Source organism: Geotrypetes seraphini, chromosome 16 (assembly GCF_902459505.1).
Source record: "Geotrypetes seraphini chromosome 16, aGeoSer1.1, whole genome shotgun sequence".
NCBI classification, from domain to species: Eukaryota; Metazoa; Chordata; class Amphibia; order Gymnophiona; family Dermophiidae; genus Geotrypetes; species Geotrypetes seraphini.
In genome coordinates, this window is record NC_047099.1 from 29,516,380 (window position 1) to 29,536,797 (window position 20,418).

The following is a 20,418-nucleotide window of genomic DNA, read 5'->3' on the forward strand; positions in this document are numbered from 1 at the left end:
CGTACAGTATCCTTCTCCCTCCTATTGGCAACAGGTGAAGCATTAACTGAAATGTTACCTCCTGCTGCTAGGGGACCAGTCTCATAAGATCTGTGAGATTACAGCTTTTATTGTTAAGACTGGTCCCACTGAGTTGATATTTCATTAATCTGTTCTGCTGCCCATGAGAGGGATAAGGAGGCTGCATGAGGGGTAGATGGATCAGGCTGAAATAATAAAGAAAGGCGAAGGATGGACAAAACTATTCAGATTGGGCCAGCAGTTTACCTTGGGCTCCATCTGCTGGCTGAAACCGCCTGAAAACCAACAAATCCACAAACTCAAGGGATCCACATAATCAACTCTCAACCACCCTTGAATAATACACAAGCCATTCTATGTGAAAGATTGCTTTTAAGACTTTTGGCTCACAATTACTGAATTTATAATGGACAAACTAGATGGGCCATTTGGCCTTTATCTGCCGTCATGTTTCTAATTACCGAAATTTATGTATTTTTAAAGGAGGAGGAAAAAGCCTCAGACTCACGCCTACCGCTAGCAAGTTAGCATGCGAGCAGGCTTAAAATACCTCCTCCTCACCAAACACTTTTAAATTATTTTAAATATTCTTAAATTGTGAGCCAAAATACTATTATTTGGATATTATACATGTGAACTGGCTGTGTTATATCATAAATGTTTGTCAACGTTCAAATGGTATGCTTGATAGTGTGTTTCTGTAAAAGTTCAATCTTTCTCAAACTTAAGCTCAAAAGTTCGAAGTTCATTTGCTCATGACAGTACTCAAGAACTCTTTTATTTATCTTGCAGCACTACTGTCTCGCATCTTCCAAATAAAACACAGCCGTTGCTCAGCCGTAGCCAACGATGGCCAGCCAGCATTTCACTGGAGCTGTGTCAAGGCATTCCAGACTGTACAATAAAACACAATAAAGCGTGTATCTAGCAAGTAAACAGAAAAAATATAACCTACAAGTCTTTGAAACATTAGAAAAGATTGTTAAAACTTACTTCGGCACTTTCACTCTGTGCTCACCGGCATTGCAAAGATGGCTGTCCCTGGCGGTTACCACCCCCTGCTACCCTGTAGCAATGCCTTTGCCCCCACTCCCTTCCCACTGGTTCAAGCATTGCCAATACTCTCTTCCATCCCCCTCACCTGTGCAGTATACCCTCTTTCTTCCCTGGTCCATCTTTTCTCCCCACTTCTTCCCTCCACCATTTCAGAATTGCTCCTTCTCTTTTCTTTCCCCACCAACTCTCTGTCAGTATTGCCCGTTCTCTTCCTTCCCTCCCACTCTTCCATCACCCTTTCTCTCCCTCATGATGCAGCAGCACTCCTGCCCCCCCCCCGCTCTCTCCCTCAGTCCAGCACTGCCTCTCTCTTCCCTCTCTCACACACATCCAGCATCACCCCTTCTCTACTGCTGTCCAGCAAGACCCTTCCCCCATGCTCCTTCCACTTCCTGGTCTGGTATTGCACCTACACTCTTTTTGCCCTCCCAATTGCTACCATCTCTCCTTCTCTATCAAAGTCCAACATTGTTCATACTTTCCTTTCTCCCCCCCCCCACTCCCACCTACCTTTCATTCCTTTTCTCCCCTCTCCCCAGGCATCCAGCAGCAATCAGCAAAGCTAGACCAGGATGCAACAGGAGCCATTGTGCTTGCAAAGACCCTGCTGGTATCATCAGAGAGAGCGGGACCAGCAGGGCCTTCATGAGCTCTTAGGCTCTAAGGTTTCCAGATGCCTATTGCTGGTGCTGTGTTCATTGCTGCTAGAAGCCTGGAGGCACAGCAGCAGCAGAAGGGAATAAGGGAGAGGAAGGGAATTAGGGAGAGGGAGTCAGTTAGGGTCTTGTGATCCAATGGCCCATCTACCAATGGCCCATCTAGGCCTTCTTTATGCAGGGGCTTGCAGCAGCTGTCCCTTTTGCCCTTTAGTAAAAGTGGTAGATGAAAGGTGAAAAGGAGACTAAGGACTAGAGGATGAGAGGAAGGGAGAATGAGGGGCAAAAATTGTATGGATAGAAGCAGAGAAAAGTGAAAAACCAAAACAAGAAACAAAGAAATTTCAATGCCAGACAGATATGGAGAAGGACAAGAAATGGAAAGGCAAATGTGGAAAAGAATTTAGAAGACCAACATCAACCCAATTAAGCAGAAATCTTTTTATACCCTCTTCTTGGTAAGAAGCCATTCAAGATGGTTTACAATAAAAATAAAATCTACAAAAATGCAATACACAGCCAATAAAACATTCAATATATTAATTAGAAAACCACCAAAGCTTTATCTATCATGTCCTCTTAGATTTCAAAGCCCTTTAAAAGCCAGGATTGGACAATAAGGCCCTCTTTTACAAAGCCACGCTAGCGTATTTAGCGCCAGCTGCGGCAGTAAGAACTCTGGCACTAAAAACGTTAGCGAGGCTTTGTAAAGTAGGGGGTAAATTAATGTTTTATATTTTCTGGTAGTTTGTTCTATTCCTCTGCTGCCTACTGTCTAAAAGCATTCCTACCCGTCTACCCCATTTTTTTCTGTTTAAAAAGAAACCCATCCGGGATTTGCAAGAAATGTTTCTGTGCAGAGCGTGATGTTCATAAGAACAAAAGAAGTTGCCCCCGCTGAGTCAGACCAGAGGTCCATCCTGCTCAGCGGTCCGCTTCCGCGGCGGCCCATCAGGCCTAGTGCCTGAACAGTGGTCTCTGACTAATTTTATAATTTACCTCTAATAATCCTGTCCCTATAACCTTACCTCTACTCCTATCTGTACCCCTCAATCCCTTTGTCCTCCAGGTACCTGTCCAGACCTTCTTTGAACCCCTAGCGTGCTCCTGTTTATCACATCCTCTGGTAGCGCGTTCCATGTATCCACCACCCTCTGTGTGAAAAAGAACTTCCTGGCGTTTGTTCTAAACCTCTCCCCTTTCAATTTCTCTGAGTGCCCCCTTGTACTTATTGATCCCCTTAATTTGAAAAATCTGTCCCTGTCTATTTTTTCTATGCCTTCATGATCTTGAAGGTTTCTATCATGTCTCCTCTAAGTCTCCGCTTTTCCAGGGAGAAAAGCCCTAGCTTTTTCAGTCTGTCAGTATATGAGAGGTCCTCCATGCCCTTTATTAGCTTAGTTGCTCTTCTCTGGACTCTCTCAAGTACCTCCATGTCCTTCTTGAGGTACGGCGACCAGAACTGAACACAGTACTCCAGGTGCGGGCGCACCATAGCACGATACAGTGGCAGGATGACTTCCTTTGTCCTGGTCGTGATACTCTTCTTAATGATACCCAACATTCTGTTTGCTTTCCTTGAGGCCGTGGCACACTGCGCCGACGCCTTCAATGTTGTGTCTACCATCACTCCCAGGCCTCTTTCAAGGTCGCTCACCCCTAGCGCTGATCCCCCCATTTTGTAGACATTGAGAAAATGAGACCATTTTAAAATGTGTAAGTTGCATCTTAAAATCAGTCTCCTTTACTAGAAAACTGCCCAGACAAAAAAAGATAGAAAAGAAATTTGGATTTTTATTTAATACTTTTGGGATGTGTCTGCTATATGAATTTTGCATTTTAAAAAAAATTTTGTATTTAGCTGAGTACTGTAGTAAACGCATAACTCTTTCTCTCTTACCAGTATAAAACATAGTAACATAGTAGATGACGGCAGATAAAGACTCGAATGGTCCATCCAGTCTGCCCAACCTGATTCAATCTAAAAAAAAAAAAAAAAAATTACCCAATCTATTTATAAAATGGAGAGGGTGCTTGCTATACAGCAAGGAAATTATCACAATTTTAAAAAAAGATTTGGGGACCATTGATTACATATTCTAATGATCAGACACCTTAAACACCTTGTTTTATATAAGATATAGGTGGGATGGGATTGGGAAATATGATAATTACTAATTGAATTATTATTAATAGATGGGGTGGGTGGGAAGGGATTATTTTATACTTTAATGTTTATAAGTAAGATTGTCAAGTAATTTGTTTAAAAATTTTTCTGATTGATTATTATACACTTCTTGTAAGATATGAAAATGAATAAAGATTTACAAAAAAAAAAAAAATTTTCTTCTTCTTAGCTATTTCTGGACAAGAATCCAAAGCTCTGCCCGGTACTGTTCTTAGGTTCCAACTACTGAAGTCTCCGTCAAAACTCACTCCAGTCCATCTACACCCTCCCAGCCATTGAAGCCCTCCCCAGCCCATCCTCAACCAAACGGCCATATACAGACACCGGCCGTGTAAGTCTGCCCAGTTTTTCAATATTTACTATTATTTTCCGATTCTAGATCCTCTGTGTTCATCCCACGCTTTTTTGAACTCCATCACCGTTTTCCTCTCCACCATCTCTCTCAGGAGCGCATTCCAGGCATCCACCTCCCTCTCCATAAAGTAGAATTTCCTTACATTGCTCTTGAGTCTACCACCCCTCAACCTCAAATTAGGCCCTCTGGCTTTACCATTTTCCTTTCTCTGGAAAAGATTTTGTTCTACGTTCATACCTTTCAAGTATTTGAACATCTGAATCATATCTCCCCTGTCCTCTCTAAGGTATACATATTCAGGGTTTCCAGTACTGCACTGTTTATAGAGTCTGCTTTCTTGGTGGGAGCAGTGGCGAGGGTCCGTTTCAGTTTCTGTCTGCATGTTTTTCTGTATCGAGTGAGAGAGTCTGTCCATGTTCTACATGCACAACTAAGGTGAAGGGTTCTGCTAGCACATGAGTCAGCAACCTTGTTCCAGCACGGAGGGAGATCCCTTCCCCCCTCCTCTCAAGTACAGAGAGGTTTCCCCTCTAGAATACCAGCCCTCCGTGAGCTAAACTCTACAATTGCAGCCTTTCAGCAAAATCTTTTCTCTTATCCTATCCATTTTCCTCGTGTTTCATTTCCCACGGTCCATTCCTGAATCATACACAGTTTCTCTGGGGCCACTTCACTCGCCCCTTTCTAGGTGTCAGGTCGAGGCATTTGCTCGACCATCACAAACATGGCTCAGGCACCGACAGAAAGAATGACATTTCGTAATAGGCCGTTAATGACTGCCGCGATTGTAACATGGCAGTAACGTGCCCACTCACTGCATATAGCATGCCACTGCAAGTTAGAACTAATTTCACTGTAGAGCTGCGGCTCTACCACAAGGCCTTCTGCATCGGCCCTTTACGCCAGATAAAGCGGCCTAGTAAATTCTAATAAATGATAAGATAATTTCCATTCACCAATCTGTCCATTGATGATATAAAGACATTCCTGGTGTGATTTATTTTTACAGACAACTGGGTCTGAAGTGGCAGTCTGAAAGTCAGGAGTTCTCAAATCTTGCACCGATACCACGGTGGGACACAGCAAGGGTCCTTACATATGCTAGAAAGTTTTCCCTCCACAACAAACATCTCTTTGAAGGCTATGGATGCATTCTGTGTGTGCGCGTGTTTCTGTCCCTGTATGATCATAAGAATAGCCTTACTGGGTCAAACCAATGGTCCCTCAAGTCCAGTAGCTCGTTCTCACAGTGGCCAATCCAGGTCCCTAGTACCTGGCCAAAACCCAAAGAGTAGCAACATTCCATGTTACCGATCCAGGGCAAGCAGTGGCTTTCCCCCATGTCTTAATAACAGACTATGGACTTTTCCTCCAGGAATTTGTCCAAACCTTTCATAAAACCAGCTACACTATCCCTCTTACCACAACCTCTGGTAATGCATTCCAGAGCTTAACTATTCTCTGAGTGAAAAAAATATTTCCTCCTATTAGTTTTAAAAATATTTCCCTGTAACTTCGAGTGTCCCCTAGTCTTTGTAATTTCTCACAGAGTGAAAGATTGATTCACTTATACCTATTCTACTCCACTCAGGATTTTGTAGGCTTCAATCATATCTCCCCACAGCTGTCTCTTTTCCAAGCTGAAGAGCCCTAACCTTTTCATTCTTTCCTCATACAAGAGGAGTTCCATCTCCTTTATCATCTTGGTTGCTCTTCTTTGAACCTTTTCTAGTGCCGCAATTGAATGCAATATTCCAGGTGATCTCTTTCTATATGTTTATCTGTGTAGTCATGGCTGTGTCTCCCCATTTCAATGCATGTATGTGTCTATCTGTTTACCTGTGCCAGTACTGGTATTTAGTATGTGGGAGGCAGTAAAAGAGATACTGAGTGAATGGCTTGTGAGAAGTGTTTATTGTTAACCGTGAGACTGGCTCAATGAAACTGGAAGCTGAATGGGAGGAAAAAAAATTATGAATGAAAGTGGGTTTGGATAAATTCCTGAAGGATAAGGGGATTGAGGGGTACAAATAAAAGTAGTGATAGGTTATAGGATGAGTTCGGGGACCACTGACAGATCATGGACCTGATGGGCCACCACGGGTGCGGACTGCTGGGCGCGATGGACCTCTGGTCTGACCCAGCGGAGACAACTTCTTATGTTCTTAACACAGCCCTGCGAACCGGCACAGATAGAAAAGCATTGCCTCAGGTCTGTGGGTTTTGTTGGGGTTTTTTTTTTAGGAAACTTTAAATAAAAGGAGCAGACCCCACAGACAATCAAAACTGTAGACTTTGCCAGACAGTAGCAATATCTACAGTTGAGGTTCCTCTAAAGAAAATTGGGGAGGTGAGGGAAATGGGGGGGAGGGACTCCACCACCCGAATGCGACAGCCTCAGGGTGGAATGGTCCCGCGGGACCCCAGCTCAGTCCAACCAGAAAATAGGGACAGACAAAAAGGCCACTGCCTGACATGTCCCCAAAAACCCTGCCAAGGCCTAAAAGACGACCGTACAGGCTTACCACTCCACCTGCTGGGGACTGAGAACAGATTGAGAGACTGCACAGCCCAGTGTGTTCTCAGTCTCCACCGGTCTGGAGGGACGATAAAGAACGAGTGAACGGGATTTGCAGAGAGACTCAAATTGTTGTTAAAAGATCAGATTTTATTGTCCTTCTCAGTCCTACTACCCATAATGCTCTGTGCATGATCCAAAACCAGCAACAAATGAAAGAATGCAGCTAAAACCCCTATTACAAAACAGAGGTGCCTCATGGTCTGCTTACATAACCCGCATATTCTTAGCCACCTTTTCTTCTTTTTTTTAAAAGAATCTTATTCATTCAAACAAAAACAACAACAACAAAATTCCTTCTGAATAAACAGCGGTTTGACAGCTGCACTCACAAATTCCGCCACTGGGTAAATTTAAACATCCAGGCGTTGGAATCTACGTTAAAAGACCCCAAGGCTGTAACAAGGGGAAATTCCAGGCTTTAAAAAAACTGGAGTGGTGGAACATGATTTGGAAGCTGATCTCGGCATACAGAGACAGTCTGATGGGATCTAGTGGAGGCTGAAAGGAGAAAACCTATCAGAGAGGGGGTCGAGCCAGTGCTAGTTTTATTCCCAATGCAAATTTGTGGTTCCAGGGATTTTAAAGAAAGGCAGAAAGTACATGGCCAAATATGCAGCAGTTGTAAAACCAAGACTAGCTCAGCCTATCCCCAAGGAACTGCAACCAGCTGGTAGCCAAGTGCAGCCCATCAATAAATCCAACTCCCCCCGCCCCTGGTGCCCAAGCATTTCTAATTTGCTGTTAAAATTTTTTTTAATTCATAAGTTCAGTGAAGCTCCAGGGTCACAGTTAGTCCCCCTACAAATTGTTCAGTTCCTAGGAGGCCAGAGGGAACACACTGGATTTTGGTTCCGGGAGGACATCTTTGTAATAAATAGTAAGAAGTTTATAAGCTTGGGCTGTGCTGATGGTATGTCACCCATAATCCATCTTGCTAGGAGTGACACACACAGCTCCCGCCTCCTTTTCCAATCATATATCCTCTGTCTAAGCCACTAGGCATCACTCTCAAAGTTCCTTCCAAGGATCTCGCTGAACTCTTTGGCTGATCACTAGATGTGGTCGTTGGAGATCCTCCCGGCATCTCTCAATGAGCAGTCACTAGGTATCCCTGTCAAAGCAGTCTCCTCCGATGTGTTCCACAAATAAAACACAGTTCTCCTCCTAGCTTCATCCCTTTGGTCTGATCCTCAGCACACTGAAGCACCCAAGTCAATGCAGGCAAAGGAGAAGGAGGGGGAGGGCCACAGCCAACCTCAGGCGCTCAAGAAGAAGTTCTTGTAGAATTTATTCATCTGCTCCAAAAATATGAAAGTAAGGACGGTGTGGGGCCCAAGCCGAGCATAGTATGGAGTGAATCCTTTCCACAAACTGAAGAAGCCCTCATAGCGGACCACCTTCATCAGCACGTCCTGCAGGGAAGAGAAGATGGGTTACCAACTGCTTTGAGAACACCCAGGAGTCTTTCACTAAAACAATTCCAGAGTGCTGTACAGTTTTAAGGCCTCATAAACCACGGGTGGGCTGCAGGGATCATCTCATCAGCGGCATGCGCAAAGCAATACATTTGCAGAAGGAAGAGAAGCCAGTTACTCAAACGAGACATAAAAATAGAAGTGCATGCAGAGAGTCAGTGCCAGAGCCAGGGATTAGAATCAAGGCCAAGGGAGAGAAAGCAGCTTACCACAAGGTCACATACAAAGTCGATGACAGGGCTGCTCAGCACTCTAAACTAGGCCCGACCAGATTTTTACCACTCATAAAAATGGCAGTCTCTCCTATGGCGGTTAGACTACATTGGTTGCCAGCAGAAGCCTGAATCCAATTCAAATTACGTTCGATGCTCCTCAGTATATGTTACACTGTTTCTCAAGGAGTAGTAGGTCTAGTAACTTTACGCGATTCTTCATCTTTATAGTTTCCAAATACTAAGGGAATTCACGCCCAAAAAAAGTGTTTTCAGTGGGGTTTTCTTATTTGGCCTCTTGGAATGAACTCGCATATCAAATTAGGAAGCTTGAGAATTATTTCTTGTTTCTCAAAATGTTAAAGGCTTTTTACAGTATCTTAAAAAAATATTGGCACGTATGATTATTTATAGTATCGATTGTGAGGTCTATCCCAGGGGCTGCCTGGTTCTTTTAAACTTTGGAATCTGCATAGAACTGTCTGGTATAGGCAGAATACAAGAGATTTTTTGTAATGTAATGGTACGTAAAGAACCTGCTAAACCAGTGCCCCCAAACTTTGTCCGTGGCAGGAGTAAAATTTGAATTATGACCCGTGTTTTAGGATCATTGAGGATTGATGATATGTAATTTTCCTGCAGGTTTTCTGCTACCTTTAGTGGGCAAAATGTGCGTACTGAAAGTATTGTTGGAGAAAAGGGCAACAGTATAATTAATAATGGGTGATTTCAATTACCCTTCCCCCCCCCCCCCCCCCCCCACATTGACTGGTTAAATGTTACATCGGGGAGTGCTAGGGAGGAAATTTTTTTCACTCAGAGAATAGTTCAGCTCTGGAACGCGTTACCAGAGGATGTGGTAAGAGCGGATAGTGTAGCTGGTTTTAAGAAAGGTTTGGACAAGTTCCTGGAGGAAAAGTCCATAGTCTGTTATTGAGAAAGACATGGGGGAAGCCACTGCTTGCCCTGGATCGGTAGCATAGAATGTTGTTACTCTTTTGGGTTCCGGAACCCTACTACTCTTTGAGGTTCTAGAATGTTGCTACTCCTTGGGTTTGGGCCAGGTACTAGTGACCTGGATTGGCCACCGTGAGAACAGGCTACTGGGCTTGATGGGACCATTGGTCTGACCCAGTAAGGCTATTCTTATGTCCTTATGTATGTTGTCCTCTGAACCATTGTGAATGTTTTACATGGCAAACTGCTCAGTTATAGGCGGTCAAGAAACTTTAGAAATAAATAATAAATGTAGTGGCTGCGGCTCAAGGCATCCTGTGACATCATCACGTCGAGGTCCGCGCATGTGTAAAGCCCCTTCAGACGGGGCCTGAGTTGCCAGTGGGGGGTGCCAGCAGGGAAGAGGACTGGAGGGAAGGCTGATTGCCTATAGGACATGCCACCCATGGTGAGAGCCCACTGGGACAGACAGGAAAAAATGATCGAGCTCTTGAACAAATTCATGTAAACCATTCTGAGCTCCCCTGGCAGAACGGCCATAGAAAATGGAATACATAAATATATAGTAAGAGGGCTATGGATTTAAAACAAATATTTTTTCACTCAGTGCAAAAGCATAGCTAAGTTTACAAAGTATTTGGACAAATCCCCAGAAGAAAAGTCCATTAAAACAATTAGTCTGATAGATTTGGGAAAGTTGTCTAACCAATAAGGATTTCAGGGTGTCAGGTCAAAAGCGCGCCGGGACAAAGGCGCGCCCAGACAATTGAGGGCAGCGCGGAGGTGCGCGCCGCTCAAAATTAATGTTTTTAGGGCTCCGACGGGGGGGCGTGGGGGGGGAACCCCCCCCACTTTACTTAATAGAGATCGCGCCGCGTTGTGGGGGGTGTGGGGGGTTGTAACCGCCCACGTTTTACTGAAAACTTCACTTTTTCCCTGTTTTTAGGGAAAAAGTTAAGTTTACAGTAAAATGTGGAGGGTTACAACCCCCCAAACCCCCCATAACGCCGGCGCGATGTCAATTAAGTAAAGTGGGGGGGAGTTCCCCAACAAAACCCCCCGTCTGAGCCCCTAAAAACACCTCCGCGCACCTCCGCGCTGCGCTCAATTGTCTGGGCGCGCCTTTGTCTTTCGCGCCGTTGTCTATGAACCGGATTTCACAATAAATATGCACGAGACAAGAGCAGTACACAATGAGTCAAATGCATGAAAATTAATCTCATTTATATTCATTTTGGGTATCCTGAACATCAGACTGGGACTGGGCTGGGCCCTCTTAGTCTGACCTGGCACGATACATTCTTAAGTCCTTCTTTCCCTATCCAGTGGGATAGCAAGTTCACTCCCCCCACCCAAGCCTCGTACACTGCCCCCTACTCACCAGTCCATTCTTGTATTCTGGTTTACCGTCAATCATCCTCATATTCTGGATCCTAAGCAAGAAGGAAATGAGATTTCAGGCTGGCCTCCATTCATGTGGCAGATATCTTGCAAATCGCCGACATGCATCATGTCAAAATCCAGCGGCGGGGTCAGCACATCTATACTAGTTGCTACTCAATGCCAGGATGTACAAAATTCCCTTTAAAATTTCATTCCCAAGTCGTCGTCTTCTTTTTTTTTTTTACATTTAGAAATTTTATTGCAATTGCAAAATTTTATTTTATTGCAAAATGTCATTATAGAATGGTCTCATAACCCATGTGAAGTTGGCACCTCAGCTGCGATGCCCATGAGTCACTGGCTCACGTGGAGTTTATACAGTATATGGATCAGTAGATAATCCACAAGTTTTGTTTTATGGACCACAGGGACCCCTGAAGAAGACATCTTTGGCGAAACACAGACCGTGTTGGGTCCCACGTTTCTAGTGGATTGGGTCCTATATGTTTTTTTATGGATTATCAAGTTGTATTTACAATAAAGTCTATATCAGGAACATCAACTCTCCACAGATTCTTTTGCTTTGCTCATATTTCTCTACTGTGGAGTCATTGGGTCATCTTCCTTGGTTTATGCCCAGTTATAAACCAGCCCCCTAAATGCAGAGTCCAGCTTGTTGGTGTTTCTAATCTAAATTTTTAGTGCTTTATTTATTTAGTGATAGGGTTATCAGTTGGCTCCAAATATTCAAGATAAGCTAATCCATCCCTCTTGCATTTTGTATTGATTAAAATTTATTTTACTACAAAAATAGGTCGTATATCAAAGAAATGAATTATTATGGGGTAATACCAGGACTAGCTTAAATCCAGAACCAGTTCACAATCCTATTTAGCGAGGGTTCAATTGCATTCTGCATGTGACAAGTTTTTAAATAAAATGCAAGACAGAGGGAACTAACCCAGTACGACAAAGCATATCCAAAAGAAGCGCAGAGCACCTTAAGAAGGGAAGTGGGAAATGAAACTTTACTATAGACCAGACACGGGCCATGTTTTGGGCGATATGCCTGCATCAAGGGTCACATGTCATTGATCTAAACATTGCTTCAAGTCACCTTGTCCAAAAGGACACATCCAAGATTATGAAAATTAATAATTTTGTATGCAAAATCTGCACATCCACTATTTCCTCCTCTCTTCAAGAATTTGTATGGTCACCTGGATTAGGTAAATGATATATGCCAGATCTGCCATTAGTAGGTATGTTGTGTAATGAGGGAAAAAAAAGCAACAGAAACAAAAAGAGGGGAGTCCAACCTTGTCTGCAGTGATAAAACCAACCAGGAAGAAACAAGCCAAAACTGCAGATATGTACAACGATACATAATAAAACAAAACTAGCGATTTTTACGATTCCCAGTGACTCTCGGTGTTACATAACATCAGTTTTGTTTTATTATATACTTTTCAACATTTGTTGTGACATATGTTTTTTCCTTTTTCTACCCTGGACCCCTGATGAAGGTTGTCCGAAACACGGACCGTGTTGGGTCCCCTGTTTGGCAAAAAGGTTTTAATATATAGTTTGGTTGTCACAATAAATTTTGCCTACATCGGTGTAATGAGGGAAGAAATGGAGGAATAAGAATAAAGTTTCATCTAGGGTTCTTAATATCCTTGCACTGGCCCTGGGTCACCCACTACAAAAGGAGGCATAATGGGAAAATAGAGTGAACACAGATCTAGGTCAGGCTTCTGAGCAAGGAGTAGGTTACGACTCTTTCCACAGAAGCAACCAAAAAAACCCCCAACGTCTACAGATTACACCCTTCCCACCAAGCCAGTTCCCTTCTGTCATCTACCTTGTTTTCGCAATATCCACAGGCATAGATGCTGCTGTCGTCACCAGCCCACTGATCATGCTAGCACAGAAATGGCAGAGGATGTCATCTCTGAAATAGCCTGAAATGCAAGAAGCAAGACACTGTCACGTTTCGCTCGTGTACTCAAATTCCACCGAGTGCCATGAAAATAGTTCTTTCAATGATAAACAGGAATCTGAATAGCCAGAAGTACGTAGTATAGTAGAGCCCCTTCCCTTCCCTTGTTTAAAAACAGACTGAAACCCCACCTTCAGGGCCGGATTTTCCTATAGGCTAACTAGGCTTCAGCCTAGGGCCTCAAGATCAAGAGGGGCCTACATTCAAATTGTTAGCAAAATTAAAATTACACTATTCTAAAAACAGTGAACACAAACACTGAACCGAAAATAAGGAGAAATTCTACGCTTCGGGATCGGAACCGGCTCCGGCCGCAACGGGGCGCCAACTCGGCTTCTCCCTTTCTTTTTCTCGCCCTGGGAGGAGGATCGGGGAGGGAAAGACGTCAGTCTGGAAACAGCTGGGCAAAGCCCAGCCCCGCGGGGAGAGAGGCAAAACGTGGATCCGTCAGGACAGGGCGGCCCAGACTGGCATCGGGGGGGGGGGGGGGTTTCAGTGGAAGGGGGATGGGAGGCAGGTAGGCTGGCATCAGAGGGGGGGTGGGGGGGTTTAATGGAAGGAAGGCAGGCAGGATGGCATGGGGGGGTATTCAATGGAAGGGGGATGGGAGGCAGGCGGGCATCTGAGGGGGGGGATGGGGTGAGGAAGGACGCACTGGGGCACTATGGACATAGGAAGGGGCAATGTTGTGTGTTATGTTTGATTAGTTATTGTTACAAGTACTATATATGGTGCTGAGAATAAATGTCCAAATAAGTGTTCTCAACTTTTTTTTATTTATTATCCGTGTCACATTTTTTATAAAGGTTAGTACCAATAACAACATGTTTCATTTAACATATTGATTTATATCACAGTAATGATGTATTTTATTATCTCTCATGTAATTTACAAACTTAAAAATGGGAGGTGAAAGGGCCTCATAAGCGGAATAGCCTAGGACCTCTTTTCATCTAAATCCGGCCCTGCCGACCTTTTTGATATAGCCTTCAATCCATAACCCTACTTTCCACTGCCCACCAACCTAGGCAACAGATTAACCGTTCCCCTTAACTGGATCCATGACATCCTGTTTGTCTGTCTTGGCTGTTTAGATTGGAAGCTCATTCGAGCAGGGACTGTTTTCTTACTCTTTGTGACTGAACGCGCTGCATGCATCTGGAAATAATTCATAGTATGAAAAGTTTCAGTCTTTGGGAAGCAGAGCTGAGCTTGTGATGTCATAATGCCTCATTCCACCAATAAAAGCCAACCTCATCAGTGATGTCACAATGGCTTGATTGTCCTGTACTCTCTCTGCCCTCCAACCCAGGCAGCTGATTAACATCCTGTTTGTCTGTCTTGGCTGTTTAGATTGTAAGCTCTTTCGAGCAGGGACTGTCTTCTATGTGACTCTGTACAGTGCTGTGTACATCTGGTAGCACTATAGAAATAATTCATAGTAGTAGCAGTATAGTATGTTGGGGGAGATAAAGGTTTGGATGCTTTTCATAAAATCTGGAAGGGGGTTCTCAGGATCTTGCCAGGTACTTATGACCTGGGTTGGCCACTGTTGAAAAAAGGCTACTGGGCTTGTTGGACCTTTGACCTGTCCCAGTATGGCAACTTTTATGTCATCATCCCAATTGGTGACTAACCATGAAGTAAAACAAATGTGTGTGTCTTTCCATCTACAATTTTATAACAAACTAACAGTTTACCTTAAGAGCTCCCTCTAGATCACTAAAGAAAAATGAATAAGGAGGTCCTAGGGATTCAATTATTTGTGCCAGTCTTGCTGCTAAAAAGTACCTTAGAACATAAAAGCCATACTGGATCAGACCGATGGTCTATATCAGGGGTAGGGAACTCCAGTCCTCGAGAGCCGTATTCCAGTCGGGTTTTCAGGATTTCCCCAATGAATATGCATTGAAAGCAGTGTATGCAAATAGATCTCATGCATATTCATTGGGGAAATCCTGAAAACCCGACTGGAATACGGCTCTCGAGGACCGGAGTTCCCTACCCCTGGTCTATATAGTTCAGTTTCCTGTTTCCAACAGTGGCCAATCCAGGTCACAGGTATTTGGCAGAGACCCAAACAGTAGCAATCTTTCAAGCTACAGATCCAGGAAAAGCAGTGTCTCAATAGCAGACTATGGACTTTTCCTACAGGAACTTATGCAAACTTTTCTTAAACCCAACTATGCTAAGCATTGTAACCACATCCTCCGCAATGAGTTCCAGCACTTAACTATTTGTTGAGTGAAAAAATATTTCCTCCTATTTGTTTTAAATGTATTTCTATTAATGTCCCCTGGTTTTTGTACTTTGTGAAAGGGTAAAAAAAAAAAAAAATGGATTCACTCTTTTCCATTCTACACTACTCGGGACTTTGTAGATCTCACTCATATCTCCTTTCAGTCACCTCTCTGCCAAGCTGAAGAGCCCCAATAGCCTTTCCTCATGAAACTCATTCTATTTCCTTTATCAGTTTGGTTACTCTTCTTTGAATGGCTGAGGAGAGATATGATTGAAGTCTACAAAATCCCGAGTGGATCGATTTTTCACTGTCAAAAATTACAAAGACTAGGGGACACTCGATGAAGTTACAAGGAAATACTTTTAAAACCAATAGGAGGAAATTTTTTTTCAGCTCTGGAACGCATTGCCAGAGGATGTGGTAAGAATGGATAGCGTTAGCTGGTTTAAGAAAAGTTTGGACAATTTCCAGGAGGAAAAGTCCATAGTCTGTTATTGAGAGACATGGGAGGAAGCCACTGTTTGCCCTGGATAGGTAGCATGGAATATTGCTACTCCTTGGGTTTTGGCCAGGTACTAGTGACCTGGATTGGCCACCATGAGAACAGGCTACTGGGCTTGAAGGACCCACTGGAGTGAGACAGCTTCCCCAAGCACTTATGCAAGTTAAGTTCACATTTGAAAAGCGTTGAAGTTATTATTTTTTCACATGATTGATTTGGGACATTAGTAAAATATTTTTCACCATATTTCTTTCTATCACGGGAGAGGATGCAATGATAGAACACTGAAATGCCTATAGGGGCTTGTCCCCAGTTAGCATTTATTTCACCTTGTTTTTCAAGGTTCTGAGCACCTCTCTGGATGAAAGTTTATATATTGAAGTGAAGTTCACATTACAAGTTCTTCCTTTTCAGTTTTGCTGTATGGTTCTGCTTTTTGGGAGACGCAGTTTAGAATTCGACCCAGTAGTTTTCATTGGTTGATCTCCCATAAGAGCCATAGAAACATGTTGCTTCTGAGCAACAATGCCAAATAAAGTGTTCAAAAGAGTTCACACAAATTCCCTTGCCCCCCTCAAGACTCATCCCTTTCTCTCTCAGCTCTTTCCTCCCCCTTAGCTTACAAAGGCTTGTCACCATCCTTCTCCTTTCAGCACCTTGCTGCCCTCCTCCTCTTACGGCTGTGGATGACCACATATTTTTTTTTTGTTTTTCAATTTTTATTAGAATTTTATAATAAAAACAATAACAATATAATCACCACAAGAACACCACTGTAGAATAGTACAACCCCTCGATATAGCCCACAGAGTAATCAGTGCACAATTATACCCCAATCCCACAGCCCATCATATAATACCATATAATAAAATAAGATAAAAAGAAAACAAGAAAAACATCAACATAATATTCACTATGCGGAAGTCCCATTGTTGTTTCTGCAAAGAGACTCCCAAACAACCACCCTACCCCTTCCCCCCTAACCCCCCCCTCCCCACTCTACAGAAAGATAGGATCAAATACAATGAAAAATGTTGTCCCAAGTCCGCTTCTGACTGTCATAATAACCATAATGCTTAGCAGCTAAACATTCCATCTGAGCAAGTTTTCGTAATTTTTCCAACCATTCAACTTCTGGTGGAGCAACTAACTTCTTCCAATACTGCGCTATCAAACATTTGGCTGCTGCCAACCCCATTCGGACCAATTTTGTCTGCCAAGGAGCTTCTCTAACATTATGTAACCCGAGCAAACACACCTGAGGCACAAGTTGTATCGGATCCTGAATCCAACCTGTCAAAGAGCGAGTGGATGACCACATTTTGTGCAAATTCGACATTGCATGGAATCCCCATCATCTCAACTAAACTTGAGAGGAAGTGCTTTATACTCACCAGAATCTAGCAAGAACTGCTTGGACTGAGAATAGGAGGCCAGTTGGGCCGCATTCACAACAACTGCTCTTGCCATCGTGGGGATGCAGCCCTAAAACACACAAAAAAATGACACTTCCATTTATGGAGCCTTGTAAACAGTCTTCATGTCCATGTATATTATTCATACTCTGCAGTCTACTGAAATTGTATTTTTATACAATTTCAGTAGAAGTGACATCACTGATGACAACAGCTACTTTTTAAAGAAGCTCCAAGGGAGTTAAGGTTTATTTAGATTTGATATTTCACTTTTAGTGAGGGATATGGAATGGTATGGCAGTGTTTCTCAACTCAGTCCTGGAGTACCCCCTTGCCAGTCAGGTTTTCAGGATATCCACAATGAACATGCATGAAATAAATTTGCATATACTGGAGGTAGTGTATGCAGATCAAGTTTATGCATATTCATTGTGGTCAAAATAATAAAATGTTAATGATGTAAATACTCTCCATCTTCATCAGGCTGGTTTTTGCCTTGGGTACACAGTTGTGAAACAATTATGCCCGCTTTCTTAAGCCCTCTGTATGCCGTGCTTGACAAGGGCAATATAGTACTTTTGATTTCTCTAGAACAGGGGTGTCAAATGTCGGTCTTCGAGGGCTGCAATCGAGTCAGGTTTTCCCCAACGATTATGCATGAGATCCATTTTAATGCACTGCTTTCATTGCATACTAATAGATCTCATGCATAGTCAATGGGGAAATCCTGAAAACCCAACTCGAGGACCGACATTTGACACCCCTGCTCTAGAACTTACTGCCGCCATCGATCTGGTGGACCACGGCATTTTGCTCTCTTGATGCCACGACCAGGGGATTTCAGGTTCTGGTTTTTTCTCATTTCTCGACAATTGAACTTTCTGCATTCAATACTCATCATGCAAAGAAGTTTTTCGTTTCCCTGTGGGGTTCCACGAGGCTCTCTGTACTTCCTCCCTCTTCTTTTTAATACTTTTCTGAGTCCACTTGCTACTCTAATTCAAAGTCTTGAATTCATGCTTTTATCTATGCTAATGAACATCCTTCTCTTTTATGAGACCCATCCTCTTTCCCCTGATCTTGCCCATATTAATTCTGCTTTACCCAAAATATCATCTTGTCTTCAAGAAAACCAACTAGTTCTCAGCCCAACTAAGGTGATAAGTCTGCTGGATCTTGGACTCCAGCTCAAGATTACTGGCCTCTCCTACACTTGACAATTTTTTTTAAAAAACTCTTATAACATTATGCTATATACATTCTATATTTAATGGAGTTCCTTTCATAAAATATCTGTATTGTAAACCGCTTAGATCTGTCATATGCTGAAGCGGTATAAAACAAGCATACGTAAAACTACCATTTCCAAGTTTAAAACACAAATAAGCGCCATCATGTCATTTCTAGTTTCAGTGATTTTACCAAGAGTACTTCAGCAGAAGAGGCTATGACTGTCTGTACAAATTTTCACTAGCCAGAGACAAAACTCCAGCTCTGCATAAGCTTACTAGGTTTTATAAGCTAAATGAAGGAGTAAGGCTCTTTAATTTAAAAAAAATTAATACAAAATTTCAAACTCCCACTTTAATGCATTTGACTGCATAAATTTTATACCCTTCAACTCAAACAGTAGAATGATAGAGCCATGAGTTACTGAAGATCTCTCTCCATCAAATTGCACACTCCATCAAATTGCAGATTCATTCGAAGAGACACTTCTTTTTTGCTAAACCATTTGGCAGTTCCTGTTATATTCCTTCAGATTCTTACTACCGAGCTAAAGAAAACAAGAAGTTACCTTTAACAATGCATATCTTGATTCCTACAAAGGAAGATGTACAGTGCCAAAGGAGATCTGCTATTGGGAAGAAAGCAAAGATGGAAGTTGTACCACAAAGATGAGCAATCACGTCCTGAATCTTACCCTCCAAAGCGTGGGGATCCCCTCCTCACGGCTTATCCTCACCAAGGCATTGAACACATTGGTGTAGCCTCTCCTCTGATCAGGAGGCAGCCTGTGGAGCAGAAGAAACGCAGCTTTAACATCAGAGTGGATAGAGTCACTGTAGAACATAACCTCCTCGTTAATCCCTTCTCCTGGGACTCACCTGCCATCAGCTGTCATGCGGATGAGGGCTACCTCTGCTGGCGTGCCCACAAATGCCCCAGTGGCGCCGGCAGTCATACCAATCAATGCCTTCATGAAGAAGTTAGGAGGAGTGCCATCCTCCTTGGTTAGCTTCTCAAACAGGATGGTGTAGATGCCCAGCCGTGTAGTGGTGTATGTAGCCTGTCGGAGCAGTCCCGCAGACAGCCTGTAAGGAATGAGGGGTTATTAGCCAATGCGTGCAATCTGTATTCTCCAGAAGTTCTCACCTCAGTCCTCAGGACACACCCAGCCAGTCAGATTTTCTGGATATCTACAATGAATATGCATGAGACAGATTTGCATCAAAGTTCCTTCACTATCTAAGTATCTCTCTTCTAGTGGTCAGGATATCCACACAATGAATATGTGTAAGAGAGATTTGCATACAGTGAAGAAACTATATGCAAATCTGTCTCAAGCATATTTGGTGTGGATGTCCGAGTACCAGACTGGCTGCGCATGTGTTGAAGTATGGTATATGCATCCTAATCCCATTGGCTATAAGCTGGTCACTTGACCTTCTACACAGTGTTCTCCTATAGCCACCGAGGGAAGTGGTGGAGAGGAAAACGGTGATGGAAATCAAAAAAGCGTGGGATAAAAATAGAGGATCTCTAATTAGAAAATGAAGGATGTAAATTAAAGAACTAAGGCACGGTTTGTGTCCCATATATTGTGAATCGGTTTAGGATGGGCTGGGGTGGGCATCAATGGGAACTCCACTAATATGGAACAGGAGGATGTTGCTGGCCAAACTTTACGGTAGATATCCTGCAAACAGAATGGATGGATAGGCTAGAGTGAGCTTGGAAGGCCACTTCAGCATTTGGAGCCTAGGACAATACCAGACTTTTCAGTCTATGGCCCAGAAATATCAAAGAAGAGACAAGTTAATCTAATCATGTATTTTTTAATGAGTATAACTTATGGGCAAACTGGATGGACCGTTCAGGTCTTTATCTGCCGTCATTTACTATGTTACTATGTATTGACTTCTACAAATTACTGTCTCATTTTCTGCCTCTTTCCTTGCTTAGCTTACTCTGAAACCATTTCATTTCAGGGTCATAATAGAGTTAACTCAATGGCTATATATCATTAGAGATAGACTGAGACAGTCCTAGTGACCCATCGAGCACAGAATTACATATAAACTTCTGCTTTTAATCTTTAAAACCCTTGAAACTAACCAAATTCATTAATAGACATCGGACATTCTCCACA

At 43.0% G+C, this 20,418-nt stretch overlaps 1 protein-coding gene across 2 annotated transcripts in view; it reads right to left on the reverse strand.

Annotated features, from left to right (window-relative positions):
- Positions 1-6,923: 6,923 nt before the first annotated feature.
- The window catches only part of SLC25A11 (solute carrier family 25 member 11), a 45,643-nt gene continuing 32,148 nt past the window's right edge, over positions 6,924-20,418 (reverse strand). The window contains exons 3-8 of one of the 2 annotated variants that reach the window (XM_033924580.1): positions 19,154-19,360; positions 18,970-19,060; positions 17,025-17,115; positions 12,749-12,848; positions 10,883-10,934; positions 6,924-8,269 (exon numbers count right to left, since the gene is read on the reverse strand). In XM_033924580.1, the coding sequence (XP_033780471.1) occupies positions 8,114-8,269; positions 10,883-10,934; positions 12,749-12,848; positions 17,025-17,115; positions 18,970-19,060; positions 19,154-19,360 (697 nt within the window). In that variant the 3' untranslated portion in view covers positions 6,924-8,113. The remainder of the gene's footprint in view (positions 8,270-10,882; positions 10,935-12,748; positions 12,849-17,024; positions 17,116-18,969; positions 19,061-19,153; positions 19,361-20,418) is intronic. The other variant, XM_033924581.1, reaches the window with a different exon arrangement.